This window comes from Podarcis raffonei, chromosome 15 (assembly GCF_027172205.1).
Source record: "Podarcis raffonei isolate rPodRaf1 chromosome 15, rPodRaf1.pri, whole genome shotgun sequence".
Lineage (NCBI taxonomy): Eukaryota > Metazoa > Chordata > Lepidosauria > Squamata > Lacertidae > Podarcis > Podarcis raffonei.
Window position 1 is genome coordinate 22,858,299 of NC_070616.1, and position 22,104 is coordinate 22,880,402.

The 22,104-nt window shown below is 44.3% G+C and overlaps 1 protein-coding gene across 1 annotated transcript in view; it reads right to left on the bottom strand.

Annotated features, from left to right (window-relative positions):
* The window catches only part of GRIK4 (glutamate ionotropic receptor kainate type subunit 4), a 460,006-nt gene that overhangs the window by 150,085 nt on the left and 287,817 nt on the right, over positions 1-22,104 (bottom strand). The window contains exons 4-5 of the mRNA XM_053366447.1: positions 10,270-10,367; positions 1,613-1,778 (exon numbers count right to left, since the gene is read on the bottom strand). Of these exons, the coding sequence (XP_053222422.1) occupies positions 1,613-1,778; positions 10,270-10,367 (264 nt within the window). The remainder of the gene's footprint in view (positions 1-1,612; positions 1,779-10,269; positions 10,368-22,104) is intronic.

Consider the following 22,104-nt stretch of genomic DNA (forward strand, 5'->3'; position numbering starts at 1 on the left):
TCGCACCGTAGCCCCTCTAGACAGCAATAGTGTGGTAGCATTGGGGAAGAATGCCAGAAGCAACTGAAGAAGAATAAATTTGCCAGTAATGCACTATCGTTGGGTCAAGAATATGGCCACATTCATACCATACATTTAAAGTTCTATAAGCAGACATGACTTCCCCCTCAAGAAGTGGGAAGTGTAGTTTGTTAAGGCTGCTGAGAATTGTTAGGGCACCCCTATTTCTCTCCCAGAGCTACAATTCCCAGAGCAGTTTAACAAGCAATCCCTCTCTACAGGGAACTATGGGAATTGTAGCCCTGGGAGGAGTATGAGGGAGGCTGCTAACAACCTGTAGCCCCCCAAACAAACTACAGGTCCCGTGATGATTTGGGAGAAGTCATGACTGTTTAAAGTGGTATCATAGGGCTTTAGATATAGTGTGTGAATTTGGCCAGATTTTCAGAATGCACTCACAATAATACACTAGTCTAGAGGGGCCCTGAATGGATCAGGCAAACACATGGAGGAAGACATGCACGTACACTATTATTCATTTTCAGAAGGTTGTAGACATTGGGTGGTAAGTGGAAGGGAGCGGGCAAGTGAAGCTCTGTTGTTTCACATTTGTTATGGCGTGAAGAGCCCTATATACTTTGCACAAGAGACAAAATGAAAGGCAACGAAATCTGAATTCTGCATCAAAATGTATGTGCTCTGAAATTACGAGAATCAATTCAGTGTAGGCTTGCTCACAATAAGACTGCAAGACAGCTTCCATGATATGTAACCAAACAAACCCCTGTGTTGCAAAGAGAACGTCAGCAATATCTAGGAAACACGATGACCATGTACATATGCAATAGACAATCTTTCATAGAATTCCTTCAAACCATAACAAGTACTATATGAAATCTTTAGTCTTAAAGTCTCTGAAAATCTTTAAATGAAGCAAAGTACCAGACTTTGCACAATGAAAGACAAGCTGTGAAGCTTTGTGTATTCTGCAAATATGATGTCCAACACTGAACCGTGATTCAGGATATTGACTACTGTTTCATAGAATTCTTCATCAGCATGGTGGGAAGATATAGAATTGCTTCATAAACTGAAAATAAAATTTTTAGACGATGACCTGCATTTTCAGTTTATGAAGCAATTCTATATCTTCCCACCACGCTGACGAAGAATTCTACACGGTTCAGTGTTGGACATCATATTTGCTGAATACACAAAGCTTCACAGCTTGTCTTTCATCATACAAAGTCTGGTACTTTGCTTCATTTAAAGATTTTCAGAGACTTTAAGAGGAAAGATTTTATTTAGCTTCCATGATAAGGCTTTGCTTCCCTTTTCTCCCACCACCTGCCCTTGCCACAAAGGTGTGTGCCGGCCCTATCTTTAGGTAGAGTGGAGCGGCTTCCTCAGGTCACTGATTCTGGGAGTTATAAAAGAGGAGCAAACGATTAGTTGTTTAATCGATTGCATTTTTTGCTGCCAGGCATGGGATGAGGGGTTTGTGGGATTTTCTGTCTCCGGTCTCAACCATCACTGTCTTGACGATTTGTACAAATTGGAATGCCACAGGGTGGACGCTTGGCTCTGTGAGCAGCCTTCCAAAGCAACTTACATTCAGCTTTGGCACAGATGAGGCAGGCAGTGGTGCAGTTAAAGAAATTCAGGATCCCAGCAACAGCCACGCTGATGTCAGTGTTGCTGGGATGGAGGTTCAAAGTCGTGAATCTCTGGAACTGGAGCTTGAGGAATTCTTCGGGGGCAACCTTGAAATGGGGAACCTGAAAGGAGGAGAGAAAGGAAAATGTATATACAAATCATCCAGGGAATACGCACAATGGTGGAGGCTGGTGCATTAGGGTGAATGGGGCCTCATCCTGCCACCTCTCCAGCTGCCTTTTTCTTATACTTAACAGCTAGTCATAACATCATCAGAAGAGCCTGTTACATTGGACAAAAGCATCCACTGGATTTGCTTTTAAGATACAGAGGTGGTGACAGTGGTGATAAAATGTAGATAAACTGATCCTTTCTGAAAAACTCCCCTCCAAGTGGTGAATGCATTTTCCAAAAGGAAAATTAAATGGTAATAAAGTGCAAGATGCCCAAATAATAAGAACATAAAAGATGCTGCTGGATCAGGCCAATGGCTAGTAAACTATTCCCACAGTGGGCAGCCAAATGCCTGTGGGACATCCACAAACAGGACCCAAGAACACTCTCCCCTCCTGTGGCTTCCTGCAACTGGGGTTCAGAAGCACTACTGACCAGTAGCATAGCATGGTTTGCTGGCACCTGGGGTGGAGGGTGAACGGAGCCTGCCACACCAGCCCAGCCCTCGCCACTGAGGCTCGCAAAGTGACTTGGGGCTGGCAGGGTGGCATGAGAAGTGAGGGCATGACCAAAGAGCACATGGCTGTTGCATCCTCCTCATGCCACCCTGCCAGTCCTGCGCTGCTTTGCAATGCTGGAATCTGGTCTGCATGATTCTCCCGAAGAATCATTCAGATCAGATCCCAGACTTGCAAAGCAGCGCAGGACTGGCAGGGAGGCGTGAGCAGTATCCCCCCAAAAAGGCACCTTGGGCCATCACCCCAGCAGCTCGCCCCCCTCCCCACAATGCCGCCTGTTACTGCCTCTGAGCATGGAGGCAGTGTTGCCATCCTGGCTAGTAACCATTGATAGAATTCTCTTCCATGTATTTGTCCAATCTTCTTTTAAAGCAGTCTGAGCTGTTGGCCATCAGAGCAAGTGCCATAGTTTAACAATGCACTGTGTGCCCTCAATCTTCCAAGCTTTGCTGTATAACAGGCATAGGCAAACTCGGCCCTCCAGATGTTTTGGGACTACAACTCCCATCATCCCTAGCTAACAGGATCAGTGGTCAGAGATGATGGGGATTGTAGTCTCAAAACATCTGGAGGGCCGAGTTTGCCTATGGCTGCTGTATAACCATGATTTGGCCACCCAGCTGGCTACCCAGTCCAGAGGGTGGCACTGTCTGTTAGGCTCCTCCTCCTTTTTTTAAAAAAAGTAATTTTTATTTGCATTTTTTTTTACATACAGTTCAAAATGAATAAGGATAAATTAAAAGGGAAAAAATGAAAGGAAAATGACAACCAATCAAGGACACAACAAAAGACACCTAAGGACTTTCCTTCCTCTCCGTCTCTTGTGTCCTTTCTTTTCTCTCTCTTCTACATATTCTAAGTTACCAAGTTTTATTAATTTTCTCTTCCTCTTATACTACTGAATTTATTCAAGACCTGCTAATCTGTTCACTTGTTTATACGGATTTTTAAAATACTCCACAAACATTTTCCAATCCTTTTTATATTCTTGATCGTCTTGTTCTCTTATCTTACTAGTCAGACCTGCTAACTCCGCATATTACAACAACTTAAAGTGTCGTTCCTCTTTGGTCGGTACTACTTCTGTTTCCCATTTTTGTGCAAGAAGTCGAGAGAGAGAGAGAGAGAGAGAGAGAGAGAGAGAGAGAGAGAGAGAGAGAGAGACTTCTGTGGTTACTATTGCCAGAAGGAAAGCTTCTGGTTTCTTGGGAGATATTCTCTTAAGTTTGTTTTTTGGGGTTTTTTTTGGTTCATTATAGATCATTTCCCAGAATTTCTTAATTACTTTACACAACCACCACATGTGGTTGTCCTCCTCCTCCTTCGTCCAAGTGTTTCCCCTTGCAGAACTCAGCCAGGAGGAGGATGGGGACACAACTAGAATTCGCTGGCTCTGCCTGCCATTGTTTCTGGCTCTGCCTACTGTTGTCCGCCTTGCTTTCCCAACAGCCCCCAGCCAAAACTGATTTAAATCACTTCACTTCCCCAGACATAAATTACATGAGTTTTTCTCAACTGCCCACCTTTAGATAAGAGGTTGACAAGGCATAATATGTTGGAGTGGTTGATCCAAAAATTGCAGGACTTCCTCATTGCAGGATTTTCTGTGATTGTTTGCAAAACTTTCAGAACTGCACCGCCATTATTAGTCTCTAAGAAGGATGAAAGGCAATGTAGCCAGTCATTTGAGTCTGCACTCCCGTTGCATTTGCAGAAACAAATCTGCTACCACGAGACTCGTTCTCCAGAGGGACCAGAGCCATGAGTCCTAATAATAGCTCATTTGCCATTAATAAATCAAAGGAGAGAAAGGGGAGTTTGGCAGCCTCCCAGGGAACCTCACTGACACCAGGCTCTGAGCAAGGGGAACTGAGTGGTTTCTTCAAAGCATTATTTCCTATACTCATCTTGGGGACCTGATGTCAGGGGACCACCTGAGGTACGGAAGATCCAAGAGGATGATATGGTTCAGAGCGCTTGTGAGATGCAAGTGGAAAACAGAGAAATGTGCTTTTTTTTTTGCAAAGCAAATGATTTGGAAGAAGCATAAAACAAGGCAAAGGGAAACATCTGGTTATGCCACATTAGGGGAAATGTCAAGTCCTCTTTGCTTCCATTACCAGGGCTTCCGGAAGCTATTGCCCTGTGCCTGCAATCACACACCTCTTGGGGGAAGGCTGTTAACCAGCTGCGGTGGCTGTTTTATTGGAGGCATAAGCAGTTTGGTTGGTAATAGAAAAGTTAAAGAGCAATAAGCTGCTATCCGCCTCGATTTCACTCCACGGCCCTCAGCCTGGGGTTGATTAAGAGGGAGAAAGGCAGGCTGTGTGCCTCCAGGCAGCTTCTCTTAACTAAAGCAGACGGGGCGCCCACAGGATGAGGATGGGCTTGTTGATCATTCAGCGGTGCCAGATGGAATCCGAGCCTCGCAGCCAAACACCGTCAACTGGATGAAGGGATCAGTATGGAGGGAAAGACTCGCGATCAAACTCTTGGCTCAGCTGGGAACCTTGGATGACCTTGGGCTGTTCTTTCTGCACATCTCTCTGCTTCAGCTTTGAACCTGTATGGCAACTCTCCTCTCTTCTGCTTTGTTGATATATGAGTGTAGCACATTGCTTTACACTTGGGCCACATGTTCATCTGGTTCAGTATTGTCTACACAGACTATCAGCAGCTCTCCAGGGTTTCTGGCAGTACCCAGAAATACCAAAGACTGAACCTGGAGGCATCTGCATGCAGAACAGATGCTCTGCGGCCGAGCTATATCCCTTACCCTATGGATACGGAACATTTATTAGGTACCGCTCTAGTTCCAGAAATATTTCTGCAAGGTGTGCAGTCCAGGATATGTGTGCGTTACACAGGCACAGAAAGGGAAAAGAAATTGTAAACAGTGAGGTCAACTGGTCATCAAATGTAAAATGTACAGTCTGCAAAAATTCTGCTGAAGCTTGGGTATAAAAAAACCAAGCAGAGTGGTCGTTCATAACAGCAGTTTTGGGTGAAATCCACACTCAACCTAGATTTGCTGTGCTATTTAACACTTATACTTGGATGGATAAAACCTTGTGGCTATTCAACCGAAACAGGTGCAACCCATCTTCTTGATAGGAAGTTTGTTTTTGTATTTTTAAGTGGGATGAAGCCCTGCATCCCCTCTTCATGTGCAAATGTGTCAATTTCTTGAGATTTTTTTTTTCAGAATGCACAGCAGAAAAAATGCAAGGCAACAATGTTATTGGGTAGCAGTCAAACCAATAATTTTCAGCTGGGTGCCAGACAGGTTTGCTGCCTTCCCACCCTAACTCTCTTCCACTCCTGACTCCTTGAGGCCATTCTGCCTCCATCTCAGGTAGGGGGCCTTTGCTGCTTCAGCACATTGTGACACCCTGTCTCCTGCCAGGCACCTCTAGGTCCTAGAACCTGAACTATTCTGCTCATTCCTCTTTGATGCATCCCTGCCCTCTGCCCTGCACTGGGAGAGATTTCCTTGGCACTAGAAGCAGAGGTCTTTCCCTGTGAAATACTGCCCTCCTCTCATGGAAGAAAGTCTCCAGCCATGCAACCTTGCAGCCGGCACAGGTCAGTAGGGCACCACCACAGGGATGAATCATTTTGTGTGTCCAGAGTGTGTGGGATCAGCAGCACAGAAACATGGTGCCCAAACTCCCCAATCTGAGCTGCACCTGGAAATACCCGTTTTACTATGACAGAAATAGTGTGGGCATGTCCACACTTTTGCTTGACCCGCATTTTGATTGTATTGTGTATCAATTGATTCCTATGGGTCAAAGAGCTTTTATTGTCGCTCCGCAGTTGCGCCTTGCAATACTTCAATCTTACCCACTGAATCGGATCTTACAAGTTGTGCGGAAATTTCGAGGAGGGACTTTGCTTCAAGTCAGGGTGTAAGATCAGATTTTTGCAATGCATGGCTGTGGAAGAAGGAGAAAAGCTCTCGGGCCTGGGGGAATTAATCGGTACACAATGCAATCAAAATATGTGGCGAGGGAAAGTGTGGATGAGCCCTGAGAATGCTTGAAGAAATGAAAAATGGCCAAGATCAATGGACTGAGATGAAGTAAATGAGGATGAATATAAAGAGGAGTTCCTAATGGCAGCGCTTTGACACTGAAGAATGCTCTCAATCTGAACTGGGGCAAGCCAGCAAACACACATTGTGCAACAGAAATAGATACAGGCAGAGAAAGAAGAGAGAAAGCAGTGGTGAGTGAGCAGCAGGGATGACTCTTTCTAGCATTTTGGCAACAACAGGTGGGAGGGCAGCCAAGTGACAATGGGGAATGCAGGTTGTCTGGGCTGAACAGGCTGCCCACAGTGGGTGTTCAGAGCAGCAGAACCATCACACAGGCCTTTGAATGAGAAGCATCTCCATAATTTATCTAATGGCACCTGCAGAGGATTATTTGAGCTATTTTGCTATATGGTACTGCAGAAGTTCTACGTGGAAAGGGGATGGCTTTGTTCTCAGCAAGCCCGATCAAGCTCTGTTGGATTAAAGTATATCTACAGTAATCTGGGATGTAGTTGAGGGAGGGGAAAGCTGTCCCAAGCCACCAGAAGCTCAGCATCCAGAGAAAGGGAAGTTGGAAGGGCATCATGACACAGTCACGGTGCGTCATGTGTCTCCAGTGGCATAGCATGGGGGGGCAGGGGGGCACTGCCCCAGGACCGGAGCACAATCGGGGGGGTGGGAAACAGGTGCTCCCCACATCGTGCCTGGCCTGGCTCCAGCAGTGAAGAGCACCCTCTGCACCCACCCTTGCCCAGTGTGTGAGAACCCACCCAGCAGTGTGGGCAGTGAGAGCTGGGCAAATGCGCTCCTGCTGCTGCCCCGGGTGTCAGCAAAACACGCTATGCCCCTGTGTGTCTCTGCTCAGAGACAACAGTGCACCCACTACAGTTGCCAACAAGGGAGTGTTTCTTGCCCTTCTAAGCTTTCATTTCATGGTGTTTCCTCAAAGCAAACTATCCAGAGATGCATATAATTTAACAGGGATTATAAAGTGCCAGGTATGTAGCAGAGCATAATCGTAAGAAATACGCATATAATGTAACAGAGAAGGAATAAAGGACTACAGTTTTGAAGACTTCAGAGATGCTATCACAGATTTCAGCAAAGACACAAAGAAAATCATTAAATATTTAAACCTTAATGTATTTCTAATTTCAACAGCTTCTTTTTTAAAAAAAAACCCCACAACTCTCTCACTCAAATAAATTGCTGTGAAACCTTTCACATCAACCATTTAGGAAGCATTGAGGAGATTTGCCCCTACGTCCTATCAAAGTCTAGATGTTTTTTTAAATGGCTGTCTTGAGAGAGACAGCAAATTGACGTAATCCCATGGTCTCAATGGAACTGAAAATCAGCTTCCTTTGCAATGGGTGCCAAATTCTTTTAAAGCTCCAAGCTACAGGCTGATCTCATAAGTTCTGACCTTCTGAAAGTCCCTTTATTGAACCAAAGATATGGCAGATTCTGCAAATTAGCTGCTGTGCTGTTGGAAATGGATTAGGAAACATGGTTCTGGGTCATCAGACCATTGGAGCTCTTAGCCCAGAAGTGCCAACTCAGGCCAGGAAGTATCTAGCTCTACTGCCTTAGACCCCTTTTTAACTGAAGGTGTCAGAGACTCAACCAGGAAAGTACACTCCCACTAACCAATGTTCCAGCTCAAAATTTGCTCTGTGGGATATGATTGGTGCAAAGTTTCAAGAACAGAGGACTAAATGACCTCCAACTATGGTTGACATCTCTTCCCTTGTTTCTTTATAGGCCCATTATAATGACAGATATTTTTCTAGTCTCTAATAAGGGCATCAAAAGGTGATAGGTGCACCTGGGTAAGGATAACATGGAGAATAGATAGAGGCATTGCCAGCCCACACATGAGGCAAGGTGAGGCAGCTGCCTCAGGTGGCAAGATCCATAGGGGCAGTAGATCCAAATGTATATATTTATCCCCACCCCCCCTTTTCCTGATGTAGATCTTTCTTCCCTGATGTGTGTCGGTGCCATTTTGTGGTTCACCTCAGGTGCCACCATGTCTTGGGCCGACCGTGGTGAAAGGAAACTGAGGATGTTTTTGAAAATAGACACTGAAGCAGATATGAATTTTAACAAAGTGACTTGAAAGAAAATACCCCCGTGAGCAGAGATGGGGAAGACTTTAAGCATGTTTTTTTGGTCACCCTCATGAAGGTGTGATGCAAGGTTCATGTTATCCCCCTCCCCCACCCCGCTGCCCACCTATTCCTTTCCAAATACAGCTCAAAGTGTTGTTTTTAATCTATAAAGCCCTGAACAGTTTGGGTCCAGGTTACCCAAAGGATGACTTTTGTTCACATACCCCTGCCTGAGAATCAAGATCTTCCACAAGGCACCCATCTTGCTGTCCTCTCAGGTATTTGTAGGGTTGCCAAACATGACAGCACCTTTTCTGTATTGACCCCTGTATTTTAATTTTTTAAAAAACCAGGCTTTTGAGCTCTCCTAGGTATTTTGGATGCCATGCTGCTATCATTTTATATGGGCTCTTTTTAATTTATTCAGTTCTGATCTTCTTAGGGAGGAAGGGTGAGACAAAAAATGATTTTATTTAATTATTTGTATTTATGGCACTGTACATACCATCCATTTATAAAGCACATGGCTTCCCTCAAAGAATCCTGGGAACTGTAACTCTGTGGGGTTAAACTACATTCCCCAAGATGCTCTGGGGGATACCATGTATTTTAAATATATGGTCTGGGCACAACCACAATAAATGACAGTAACTTGCTTTTTAGAAGCACAGAAGCCGGAAAGTGAATTCTGTGGCCATGTTTTGTACTTTTTACATGCCTCTCTGGCATCTACACTGCCCTTGCTGGAGGCTAGGCAGAACTGCATCCATTACACAACTTAAAAACTTTGGAGAAAGGCTGGGCTACAGAAAGATCTCACACCTCCTGACTCATGCAACTCGAAGGCAACGAATTACTGCAATTTATTTGTGAACGCCTCCTATTGACATGTTGACTTTCCATCACTCCCAAAGCCTTGTGGCAAGGGACACGTTTCAGAGTCCACTAAATAGCAGAGAGATGCGACTAGGAGTTAAGCGGGTGAATTATGAGAGCTCCGTTCTGTTCCCTGGGAATGGGGATTGGCCAGCACAGGGAGCGTGGGCCTTATCCAACATTAAATCAAGTGCACCGGTTGGAAACCTACCATGAGGATTTTGTATTAGATGTAAGACTCCGAAAAAAGAGGAATGGAGTACTGAGGATAGAAGGAGGGAGAGGTGTAGTCGCATAAGCACTAACATAATTGCCAGGAGATCAGACATGGATTTATTTCTGCCATGCACTGAAAACCAGCATCTGGGGACCAGCTTTTTGTGAACTTTCCCACCAGTGACAAAAAACCCCTCCCCTCCCCTTCAAGGCCATCGCATCAAAAAGGGGGGGTGAATACATGTTAATCTTCAAAGCCTGTTTGGAGTGAAGTATCAGAATGGGTCGATTCTGCCTAGTACTGTGCAAATTGACTGGCAGTGGCTTTCCAAGTTCTCAGGCAGAGAGGTCCCCCCTCCTTCCCTGGCTTTCTGACCCTTCAGAGCAACGTCCTTCTACCTTGGGTCCCCAGGTGGCTTTGCCAAATGTCAGGGATCTTGGAATTTGTAGCCTGACAGCACCTAGGGACCCAGGGTTAAAGAACGATGCTTGAGAGAGAGTGCTGTAGATTACTGTAGATAACAAATATTGATCCTGAGAACTCCTGCATGCGAAATAAGTGTGCTACCACTGAGCTGTGACCTGTCCCTTAATCTCCAGTTGCTTGGCTGCATGTAGGCATTGCAAACCTCTGTCCATAAGCTGCAGTACTGAGAGCAAGATTCACACCACTCACCTCTTTCTCTCCGCAGATATTGCTGATGATGGAGCTGGAAGCAGGACTTGAAGATGGTCCCAGAACACCAACCACCCCTTTTGGAAGGATCTGGCACACTGGGGGAAGTCAGCCAGCAGGAGAGAGAGAGAGAGAGAGAGAGAGAGAGAGAGAGAGAGAGAGAGAGAAGAAAGAGTTACTGATAATCTCGAGTGAACAAAGCAGATCAGGCTGCAGGCCATTGGCCTGAGGACATCTAGTGAGATTCATGGCTGAATAGCAATCTGAACCTGGCTCTCCCTGTTCCAACATCACCATGCCACATGGATGCTTGTTCTGTTGAGCTATTATGAGCACATTCAGGAAAGGTGTTTCTCTAGGAGGGAGCATTTGCAGATGTAAACGCCTTCCCCATCTGCAGCCCTGTGATAAGTGAAAAGAAAGATAAACTGTGATGGAAAGGACAATGTGAGCAGACTGTAGCAGAATGAGCATTCAGATGCACCTAACATACTTTTCAGCGATGGCACCCCACTTGTGGAATGCTGTCCCTAATGAGGCTCATTTGGCACCCTTGTTACATATCTTTAGGCCTCAGGCAAAACCCCTCTTCTTTCATTAGGCCTTTGGCTTTTAGCTATTTATGACTTTTTTGCATCGATGGATGTTCTCTCTTTCTCTCTCTCTCTCACACACACATTGTCTGTTACACTTTCGTAATGCTGTTTTTAATGTATGTATTTGTTTTTTTGCTTAAGATATGGTGAATCACAAATTTAATGCCATTTCCCCCCCAACAGACACGTATTTATGTACAGTTTTGACCAATGTACACAATTTTACAAGCAATTTGCCCCAGCAAATGCAGTTTTGTAAACACAGCTTGATTGGAACACTCATTGCAAAATTCAGATAAGTGCCATTTTTGAAGGATAGCTGTGATTTGGTTCCCATTTTGTTTTGGAAGGTGTGGATTTGATAGATTCAGCTTTTAAACGAAATTTCTCCTCCATCCCTAGTGGTCAACCTCTTTGCCTGCTGTAACAATTTAATTAAGTGAAACTACCGGGCATCGTAGTACTTCTACCGATTGCTCATAATTGTCCACATCTCTTCAAGAGGGAACAAAGCCAAATTGAAAACAAAAGTAATGAAGTCAGAATAGTTTATACAGGGACATGGCGGCCTCTGTGTTATTTCAAATCTTTCTGGAAAAAAAGTTATTGCATTCTCAGCATACATTATTGAGAAATCCTTGAAGAAAAGACTACGGTTCTGCGTTGTCAAGAGACCTGGACATTATCATAATGGTTACTTTCAGCCTTTTTATTATATTTAAAAAACCATGAATGCATAATGTAGTGGCTTGAGGATGGTACAGAGAGCCAAGACTCCAGAGAGTTACTCTCAATTTTCCCTATTAAGATATCCGGCCTTCTCTGCCCTTTCTCATAATAGGGATGATGACATCTCTCTAACAGAAAAATCGTAGATGCTGCAGAGGTTTCAGACCAAATCCCTCCTTCGCAAGGACACAGCTCCTGAGAGTGTGAGGTGGTGACTTCTTGAGAAGTCACCCAGGAGCTCCCACATCCTTTCCCTTCTCATTCCTTTCTCTCTGTGTATTATATCTCTAGAACAGAGTTTTTCAAATGGTGACATGGGAAACCCTATGATTTCCAGGGTTTCTGCAGGTATCTTTGCACCCTCTGCAAAAATATTTTGACACAATGTAAGTGTTGTGTGCAGGCCATGTTTAAAGATGGCGCCCCTTGTTGACTGCTGCACTTTGAATTCAGGTGCCTCACAGGTATTTGTATCTTAACTAGGAATGTCAGTGGAGTTCTCCAAGCTTTAGATTCAATACAAAGTCAAGGGCTTATAAAAACTTGTAGGAAGACATGAGCTTTGCAAGCCCCTTTAGGCTTTCTAGGCACAGGTCTGAGCGTCTGTCCCCCCCAGAAACCCCACTGTTCAATGCTAAACTGGAACAAATGGCAATCAATGGAAATACCAGTTACTTGTGTTTTTGAATGAAGGAATTAATATTATAATGTATTTCTGTTTTTAAACATGCTGGGACCTCTGTGGAACAAGTGACTAACAAGTCTAATAAATCATCATCATTCCCAAGATTCCTCCAACCAACCCAGCCCCTCAATCTCCCAACCTCTTTTCCAACACCGTACCCAACTTAAGTGGCGACACATCAAATGCAATATGAAAGGGAACAAGGACAATATGACCTCTTGCCATTTCTGCTGCCCCATAAGGGCACACTATATGGAAATTAAAAAGTGAGAGAGTCTTGGGGACTCTGGCCAGTTGATTTATGAACCTCAGGTTGGTTTAAAAAATGTACCAAGCTATTTCTACGGTCAATCAGAAGTGAGTCAGCCCATCTCTAATCTTACCCAGCCTGAGAATAGGACTCTATACAAAACTCTGGGTAGGGCTCTTAATCCAGACTTGCAACAGGGACTTTTCATAGTCCAGTGGGAGAGGAGAGTATGCAGGCTAGGTTCTCCTTAAGGGGTGTGTGCGCAGCTGGGATTACTGCGCCTGAATATAACACTATGTTTGTTTGTTTTTTTTGTCTTTTAATATTTTTTTTTATTTAGGATTTTCTTGTTTTACAAAAGTGTAATGCCTCGTATTTTTTTTCCCATGTAACATTTTTACAAATCCGTTTCATTTGTTGAGGCATTAGGGGGAGAAGAGAAAAAAAAGGAAAAAGAAAGGGGGGTGGAGAGAGGGAAGATGGATGGGGGTGGGGTCGGGTGGCGGTGTTTCTATTATGCTTAGTGTATGTAGAGTTTGGTGTCAGCGTTGTTTGTGTTGTTCACTTGTGTTCCTTTGGTGGTGAGAGAGTTTGGGGTTGGCGTACGGTGTGATTGTTTGTTTGTGATTGGCTGTGGTGATCTTTGTTTTCGTGTGTGAGTGAGGTGGGTGGGTGTTTTGGATCAGGTTAGCCATATTGATTTGTATGCTGTTGGTGGATTATTGTCATTGTCCTGTTGGGTTGTGTATGTGATAAAGGGGAGCCATATCGGAGTGAAGGTGTCTTCTTCTGTTTGTCCCCGTGTCAGTTTCAGTTTATTAGTTAATTTTTCCAGTAGGGCTGTTTCCCATACTATTTGGTACCATTGGTCCATGCTTACTCCTGACAGGTCAGCAACTAGGCCCCTGACAACCTTCGAAAACCTCCTCCTAACAACAAAGGGAAACAGTAAAGGGACGGTATCCGCAATATACAAAATACTACTCCAAAACCCCACAAACCCCCTAGACGCAATCAAAAAACAATGGGAGAATGACATAGGCTATGAGATTAACCCCACGCAATGGGCCAGAATGTGGTCTAAACCTCCCTTTAAATCCATATCAATGAAAAGAATATAACACTATGTTGAAACTGCATGTGTTTTGGTGATGCCATCTTTATTGCTGAACGGTTAGGGTCTGTGTTTGTGCCTGTACATCTGTGATGGCACCAAAGGTGGCTGACTGCCAACCTCTGCAATCTGGAACAGAGGGTGCTGCCTCACGCTGAATCAGACAATTGGCAGATGGTCTCCAGGGTTTCAGGCAGGGGGTCTCATTCCACTCCTACCTGAAGATGCCGGGGATTAATAGAACAATACCTCATCTCTCCCTCACTCTTTTTCTTTCTCCCTTCTCTTCCCCCAACCGTAAGATGTCCGTGACATTAATGTATCATACTGAACATTAACGAACTGTGAAAAAGACTCTATGAATCGAAAGTGGAGATGATATATGTACTTTCCCTTGTTTATTTTGTAACACAAGAAAAACTTCAATAAAAACTAACTTTTTTAAAAAAGATGCTGAGGATTGAAACTGGGACCTTCTGCATGCAAAACAAATGTTCTACCACTCAACTATGCCTTTTTGTCCACTTTTTATTATTCTGAAGAACACCAGTGAAGCACTTGGTTCAGAGTCTACCTCACTATAATTGAAGAAATGTCAATTGCACTTGGTATAGATCTATGATCCTGTGATTTCTACCACCAGGAAACAGGAGAAGAGCACCTTGAATTTCTCTCTCCATGGGTCTAACCTGACATGCAGAACCTTATCTTAAACCCATTTACCTCCCTGGCATGTCTATTATGCCCCCTTCCAAACTTATTTGGAAATCTTCCACACTTGCCTTCTTTCTTCTTTACAAAGCAGCTGCCTGGCAATTGTCCCCTGCCTTAACTCACTCTTTATAGATAAGAATATAAGCACTTTGCAGGAAGTACCTTCTATTCAAGAAGCCTTCATTGGTCCCTCACAAAAGCTGAGGGCTTTCAATTATGCTTCAGACTATCAAGCACTAAGAAGAAACCATCTTTGTGTGCATGTGAGGTATGTGTGTGTGAAGGAGTCAAAAGTCTTCAGTGGGTGGGGATGGTGTTGTGGGTTTGTTTGTTGGTTTTTGTCACACATGTAAAGAGGGAAAGTTAGCTGAATGCTTTGTCACCCTTTGTCTCGCAGGTAGCTGAGGAGAAAAGGCCGGCAGAAGGGGCTAAGTTGTCATAACAACAGAGCTCGAACAACCTCCACAGGAAAAAGGAAAAGGAAAAGTGATGGGTATGTGTGTGAGAGAACAGACTTAGTATTTCAAGGTGCAAACGTCCAGTGGAATTAGGAGCTGAAGTGAAGATGGCAATGGATTGGTCCATGTAGAACAGAAGTTGGGAACCTCTGGCTCACAGGCTAGACTGAGCCCACCAAACCTCTCCATTAGGCCCATGAGACCATTTCCCCAAAAACATGGCCACCTGTGATTTGATGTGACAGGATTTGCTGCCCATGCAGCTGACTCCTGCAGTAAGCTGGACTGAACTCTTGGTTTGGGTGCATGAGAGGCTTCCCTGTGGAAAACTCTCTCACACACCTGAATCCTGCAGAAAGCTGGATTGAACCAAGTCACTATCTCCCCCACCCCTCTCACATGACACAATTTTGACAGGCTGGAAGGACCACTCACCTGTCATTAGAATGCCAGGGTACTAATTTCCCTCAGAGGCAGTGAGCAGCGAGTACGCCTCAGAAGTCATGCTTTTAAACCTCATTGGAGGTTCTTAAGCAGAGGTTGGGTGGTCATTTGTCATGGATGCTTTAGTTGAGATTCCTGCATCGTAGAGGGTTGGACTTGATGACCCTTGGGATCCCTTCCAGCTCCACAATTCTATTATTTTATGGCCAGCCTCCTCATCCTCATAGTCCTCCCAGCCTTGCATGATTACAAAAGATGTCTCCTCAGATACAACCTTTTGGGTCACTTGTGATCTCCTCTTTGAGAGTGTTTACTGAACCTCTTTGATATTAGTACTTACCGTATTTTTCGCTCTATAAGACACACTTTTCTCCCTTCAAAAATTATGGGGAAATGTGTGTGCGTCTTATGGAGCGAATGCAGGTTCTTTGGCTTCAGCGATAGCAACGCAAAGCCTCTGAAGCGCAGAGGAAGAGCTCCCCCCGCACTCCAGAGGCTTCGCGTTGCTTTCGCTGAAGCCGCCTGAAGCCCCTGGAGTGCAGCGGGAACTCCCACTGTGCTCCAGAGGCTTCAGGCAGCTATCCGCAAGCCTTCGGAGCGCAGCAGGAGTTCCCGCTGTGCTCTGAAGGCTTGTGGATAGCCGCCTGAAGCCTGGAGAGTGAGAGGGGTCGGTGCACACTGATCCCTCTTGCTCTCCAGGCTTCGCTTCGCTGGAGAGGTGCTGCACAGTTTTCCCTCTCTGCGCAGCGCCCCTTCAGCGAAGTGGGAGGAGAAATGGAAGGGGCTCCGTTTCTCCTGCCTCTTCACTGAAGGGGCGCTGAGCAGAGAGGGGGAGATTTTTTTTCCCCTGTTCTTGCCCTCTAAAACAAGGTGCGTCCTATTGTCCGGTGCGTCCTATAGAGCAAAAAATACAGTAAGTAACTGCCTCCTTTTCTACAGACCCTACTGGGTGCCAAGATCAGCAGAAGGGGTGCTCTTGGTACTTCCTCCACCCTCATAGGTTTCAGGTGCTGATGGCCCAGGAGAGGGCCTTCTCTACAGCAGCCCCTAAATCATGAAAGTTCCTCCCAACAGAGGTGTATCTGCCATCTTCACTATACAGCTTTCAGTGAATGCTGAGGAGGCACTCTTTATCTGGCCTTCGACTCCTAAGAGATATGTGTCTTCAGGGCCCACCCTATTCCTGCGAAGATAGCGTGTTTTAACTGTTTTAAATTCTGAATTTTAAATTGCTGCAATTTGCCCCTGAGATGCGCTGGTGAAGGGCTGGCAGTAAATTTGATGATGGTAATGATATGACAAAGAACAGGCTAAGGGTTCTGGGTGCCTGGGCACACTGCTCAATATCGATGGCTCACGAACCATGAAGCAGTTAACAATTCATTTCTCAAATCCCATCCTGCTAAGATCCAAATTCTCTAAAGCAGACAACCAGTGTTTCAAATTAAGCAAAGCAAAACAAAACACAGCTGTCACATGCAGTTAGAAGCTCGTTCAGCCTTCCGCTTGCTAAAGAGAACATTAAATGCCTGTCCACGCCAGTATTACAATATCCATCTGAATTCCTAGATGGAATCAATAGCCCCAGAGAGATCAAACCTCAGAAAAGGATGCTGTAGAGTCAGAAAAGGTTCAGCAAAAGGCAACCCAAATGATCAAGGGGATGGAGTGACTGCAGTCTGAGGACAGGTTTAGAGAAAAGGTGAGTAAGGAGTGACATGATAGAAATCTATACAATTATGCATGGCAGGGAGAAAGTGGATAGAGAAAAGGATGTTGTTTTTTCTCCTGGAAACTACAGGAAGGGAGAGTTGCTGTATGAAGCTGGATTCAGATTCATACAGAAGCACCGAGGGCCTTCTGGTGGTTCCCTCATTGCGAGAAGCCAAGTTACAGGGAACCAGGCAGAGGGCCTTTTCGGTAGTGGCACCCACCCTGTGGAACGCCCTCCCACCAGATGTCAAAGACAACAACAACTACCAGACTTTTAGAAGACATCTGAAGGCAGCCCTATTTAGGGAAGCTTTTAATGTTTGATGGATTACTGTATTTTAATATTTTGTTGGAAGCCACCCAGAGTAACAGGGGAATCCCAGACAGATGGGCGGGGTATAAATCATCATCATCATCATCATCATACTTCCAACAAGTGGTCAGCATTCCTTGAGTTCGACAATGCCAACCGTCTCTTAGGCGATGCACACAGATTCAGTCCAATGAGAGCCAGGCTAAACTCTCTATCTCTATCTCAAAGGGGGGAGAGTGCTGTTGCACTCAGGTCCTGCTTGTGGGTTGACCACTGTGAGAACAGGATGCTGGACTAGATGGACCATTGGCCTGATCCAGCAGGCTCCTCTTATGCTCTTATCTTTTATGCTTGCAATGGAGTTCCAAGGTTTCTAGGATCTCTTTTACCATTGCAGCCCCTTGTCCCCCTGGAAAAGTTGACTCTGGTGCAGTGGGAGAGGATCAAAAGAGCAGATGAAAACAGAAATTCAGAGGTTTTCTGTGTGGTCCCAAAGACAGACATTCTGTGGCAAGGGAACAGAGTGAAAGCAGCTTAACCTTTTGGTACCCAGCTGGGTAGAATGATGCCTGCACACTTTATCTCTGCACAAGAAAAAGTTAGAGATGTGATGCTGTGTTATCTTTTTTTTTCTCAAAAAAAGGATGGGGGTGGGGAGAAAGAAAGCTGAAAATTAAGAGGGAAGGTCTGCATAGGAAATTTGATTTTACTCCTTTACAGAGAAACCCATGCAATTCATACTTTCTGAAACAATCCATGAACCAAAACAGAACCCTCCTTTGAGAGCCTCACTTTGCCAATTTTGCAACACAGTCTTCCAGTCAAGTAATGTACTCAAATATAACATACATTAGGGTAAACAGTGCATAAAAATGCATTAATTAGTTAAAAATAGCATACAAAGATTCAATACATTGGGGGGGAATTGCTTTGAAAAAATGTGTATATTATGCAAAATTGCATGCAGAAATGTGCCTATTGGGAAATTGATGCTCCCATTCTTGCATGGGGGTGAATCTGCCACATTCCAACACCCCTGAAAAAAGACTCAGAATTGTGTCCTCTCCCTCCCCCCCCCCCCGGATGAGCTGGAATATGGTCAGGTGGACCAAGGGGCCAATCAAGACAGGAATGAAGCTAGACTTCATAAGCAGATTACTCCCCAAACTCGTCACTCGTATCTTCAAAGTGACCTCTTAACCTGTTTTTGCTGTATGACCTTTATTAGTTGCTTATTTGGGGGCTGAGTAGGAATGTTTGGGTGAGCTCCTGTTTGGCCTTGGGACTCTTCTTTTTTTGCCTAATCTGTACTGTTGGGAAGTGGAGTGGGTTTTGTTCTGGGTGGGAAAGGACAAGTTAAGAGCTGGTGGGATGAATACCTCAAGAGTTTTTGGGTACCAGGCACTCTTTGGTCAGGCTGCTTTGGCATCAAGGGTCTGTAGGGGTACCAGTTAAGGCATGATAGCCAAACTGGTGGGGCTACGCTGCACTTGCCAGGTTCACATAACCAAGGTTTTTGTAGCAAGGAGGAAGAATTCCTTTCAACCCTTTGCTGTGGGGGCCACAGGTGAGGCCTGTAAATATGCCCAGGAGCGGGAAGAGACCTTGCCTTAGGAAACTTCTCCGCCCACAGTAATCATGTTTAATTGGTTGTTTGAAGTTCCTCTAGATTTCTCTACCACAGATTGTGTTTCCCGGGCCTTCTTAATGGTTATTCTGGCAAATTCCCTAATGAATTTTCATGACGGCTTTAAAAAATAATTAAAAATCTCAAAATGATGTGGAAATGAACTTAAACCTGGAAAAACGAAAAACAGAGAGAAATGTAAATGGAATTGCCCATGACTAGGTGGGAGGTCTTCTCTGCTGCAGATCTGCCCCAATATACTTAAACACACTATTCTCCAAACAACTGCATTTTTACAGATAGCATACAGAGCCCAAAGGATGTGATGAGCTCCTCTAGCTGTATCTTTATGGTCCAGGAGGACTGAATATGTTGGTATGAGATTATTCCTGTAGAATTCTACCCCGTCCCAATTTCCCCTGTTTTTTAAACAGGTTTTGCAGTAAGATGAGGAGCCCCTCCTCATTCCGCACCATGCTCAATTAGAGATGACAGCTTCTCTTGCTGACTCATATAATCTTCCCCTGCCCTCTGCTGCTCGTCACACACAGACTAAATGCCTTTAGAGGCCAGTCCAGAGATCACAATTCATCGCACCATGGTAACATCTTTGAGCAGAAACTTGCTGTAACCTCCCTTCCTGCTCTAATTTTGTTGTTGTTTAGTCGTTTAGTCGTGTCCGACTCTTCGTGACCCCATGGACCAGAGCACGCCAGGCACCTCTGTCCTCCACTGCCTCCCGCAGTTTGGTCAAACTCATGCTGGTAACCTCGAAAACACTATCCAACCATCTACTTCTGCTTCATTGACTATGCAAAAGCCTTTGACTGTGTCGACCACGGCAAACTATGGCAAGTTCTTAAAGAAACGGGAGTGCCTGATCACCTCATCTGTCTCCTGAGAAATCTCTATGTGGGACAAGAAGCTACAGTTAGAACTGGATATGGAACAACTGATTGCTTCAAAATTGGAAAAGGAGTACGACAAGGCTGTATTTTGTCTCCCTGCTCTAATACGTCCCGCTAAACCTAGACAGAAGACCAGCTTAAAGCCTCTGAAATATTGTCTTCCCTGTTTTAAATTAAAGCCCCAAATCCTCCCATTCATTTGGCCGGGTGCAAAGCCTCCATGTAGGTCCTTATAATGAATGGAGAGAAATTTACAGAAGTGTCACAATGGAAAAGACTGCAGGAGACGGACTGGTGAAGGGGAGGGAAGCAGGAAGAGCTCCTTTCTAGACCTTCTGAGTAAGCCGGCTTACAATTACATAGGCCACATTGCCTTCTATAAAGAGATTTAGGAAGTCAAAGAAACAAGGAAGGCAGGTTTTACCTGTAATTGCAAAGAGTGCTCCTCTCAATAACCTTTTTCTTTTAATTTTTTCCACTGCTGGCTCATTCCAATACACAGTAATTTGCTGTGATTTTTCTTACAAGAATCAGTCAACATTGTTGCCTTTTGTTTGGTACAGAGACACCATGTCAAGCCACACTTGAACCCGATTAAGAAGTCACTGCATTTGTTCTGGTATAGAAAGAGATTAAAACCCCGAAAAACCCTCTTTAAATATAAAAAATATCTCCCCCTCCCTCAAAACCAGCTTTTTGAGCAGGGAAATAAAAGATGAAGAACCAGTTCGGTATTGTATATTTATAGCCTAGTCAATTATAACTCAAAATTGGAAATTTGCAAGGTTCCAATCAGCTTTTAGATTTAATTGTGTGTTTTATATATATATAACATTGGCCAATTAGCTGGTCAAATAAGAATTCAGAATTGCAAGCAATAATTTATTAGAACTTTAATAAATGAAGAGAAAGATTTATTACAATTACAAATACTTTGGGAGTCTTCTAGAAGATTCCAAATTCCTGTCTCTTGGAGAAGCTTTATAGAGCAGTCATACCCTTTGACATTTCTCTGATGAAAATAGGGATCTTAATAATAATAATAATAATAATAATAATAATAATAATAATAATAATGTTCTTATTTATACCCCACCCATCTAACTGGGTTGCCCCAGCCACTCTGGGCAGCTTCCAACATATCTAAAAACATAAAAAAATATTAAACATGAAAAAACTTCCCTATACAGGGCTGCCTTGTGATGTCTTCTAAAGGTTGCATGGTTACTTATCTCCTTGGCTTGGGGGTTATGTAACTCCATACCTTTCTAAGGAAAAGCGGGACTTTCTGTGATCAAATCAGAAACCAGGACAGCTTCTGTAAATCCGGGACTGTCCCTGGAAAATAGGGACACTTGGAGTGTTATTTACTGAAGTTCTCACCCTGGGCCAGCAGGGGGATACTGTAGATAGTTTTCACTCAGGTCCACATATGCAAATAAGGGATTGAAAGTGACGTTCAGTGATTGGATAGTTACAAAAAATGGTTACTGTTGCGTTCTAGTGGAGCTCTATATAAGCAGGCTGGCTGAACCCTTCAGTTCAGTTCTCTTCTGGCCTGTGAATAAACAAGAGCTGTTTGAAGAATCGCTGTGTCGTCTGATATGTTCACCCACAACTTAACATGGAGGGTCTGGAACAGTGTGCAAAACTATAGAAAGGTCTTTCTTTCTGCCCCCCTCCCTCCCCTGGAGTCAATGGTAGTTCTGAACAGCAGGGCAATTGTGACCTGTTTGTGTTGACTTCATGTTTGTTCCTCTTCCTGTTCAGAGATGTCTAAAGCTATACAGCCTATTTAAAAGATGAGAAGTCACGCCATCTGGCTTAATTGGCAAAGGAGGGCAGAGTATTGCAGACAAGGGTGCCTAGTCCTCCGTGAGCAGCGTGTGGGTACATCTGTGTCAATTGCTAGGCTAGAGCGCAATGGGCCTTCCTTCTTAATACTGATATCAGGAGACACCATGATGCAACAGAAAAACGTCGCTTGATCGTTCTTGACATCAGAGAACAGCTGGAAATATCTGAGCCTATTGTAGGGTTGGGAAAGTTTCAGTCAAGGGCAGCCCAAATGATCAAGGTGACGGAGTGACTTTCCTGTGAGGAAAGGTCACAGAATCTGCAACTTTTTAGTTTGGAGAAAAAGATGCAGCATCTTAGATGTGTATAAGAAAAAATATGCACAGCATGGAGAGAGTAAAGAGAGAAAGGTTTTTCTACGTCTCTCATAAGACCAGAACTCTTGGACTTTCAATGAAGCTGAATGTTGGGAGATTCAGGATTGACT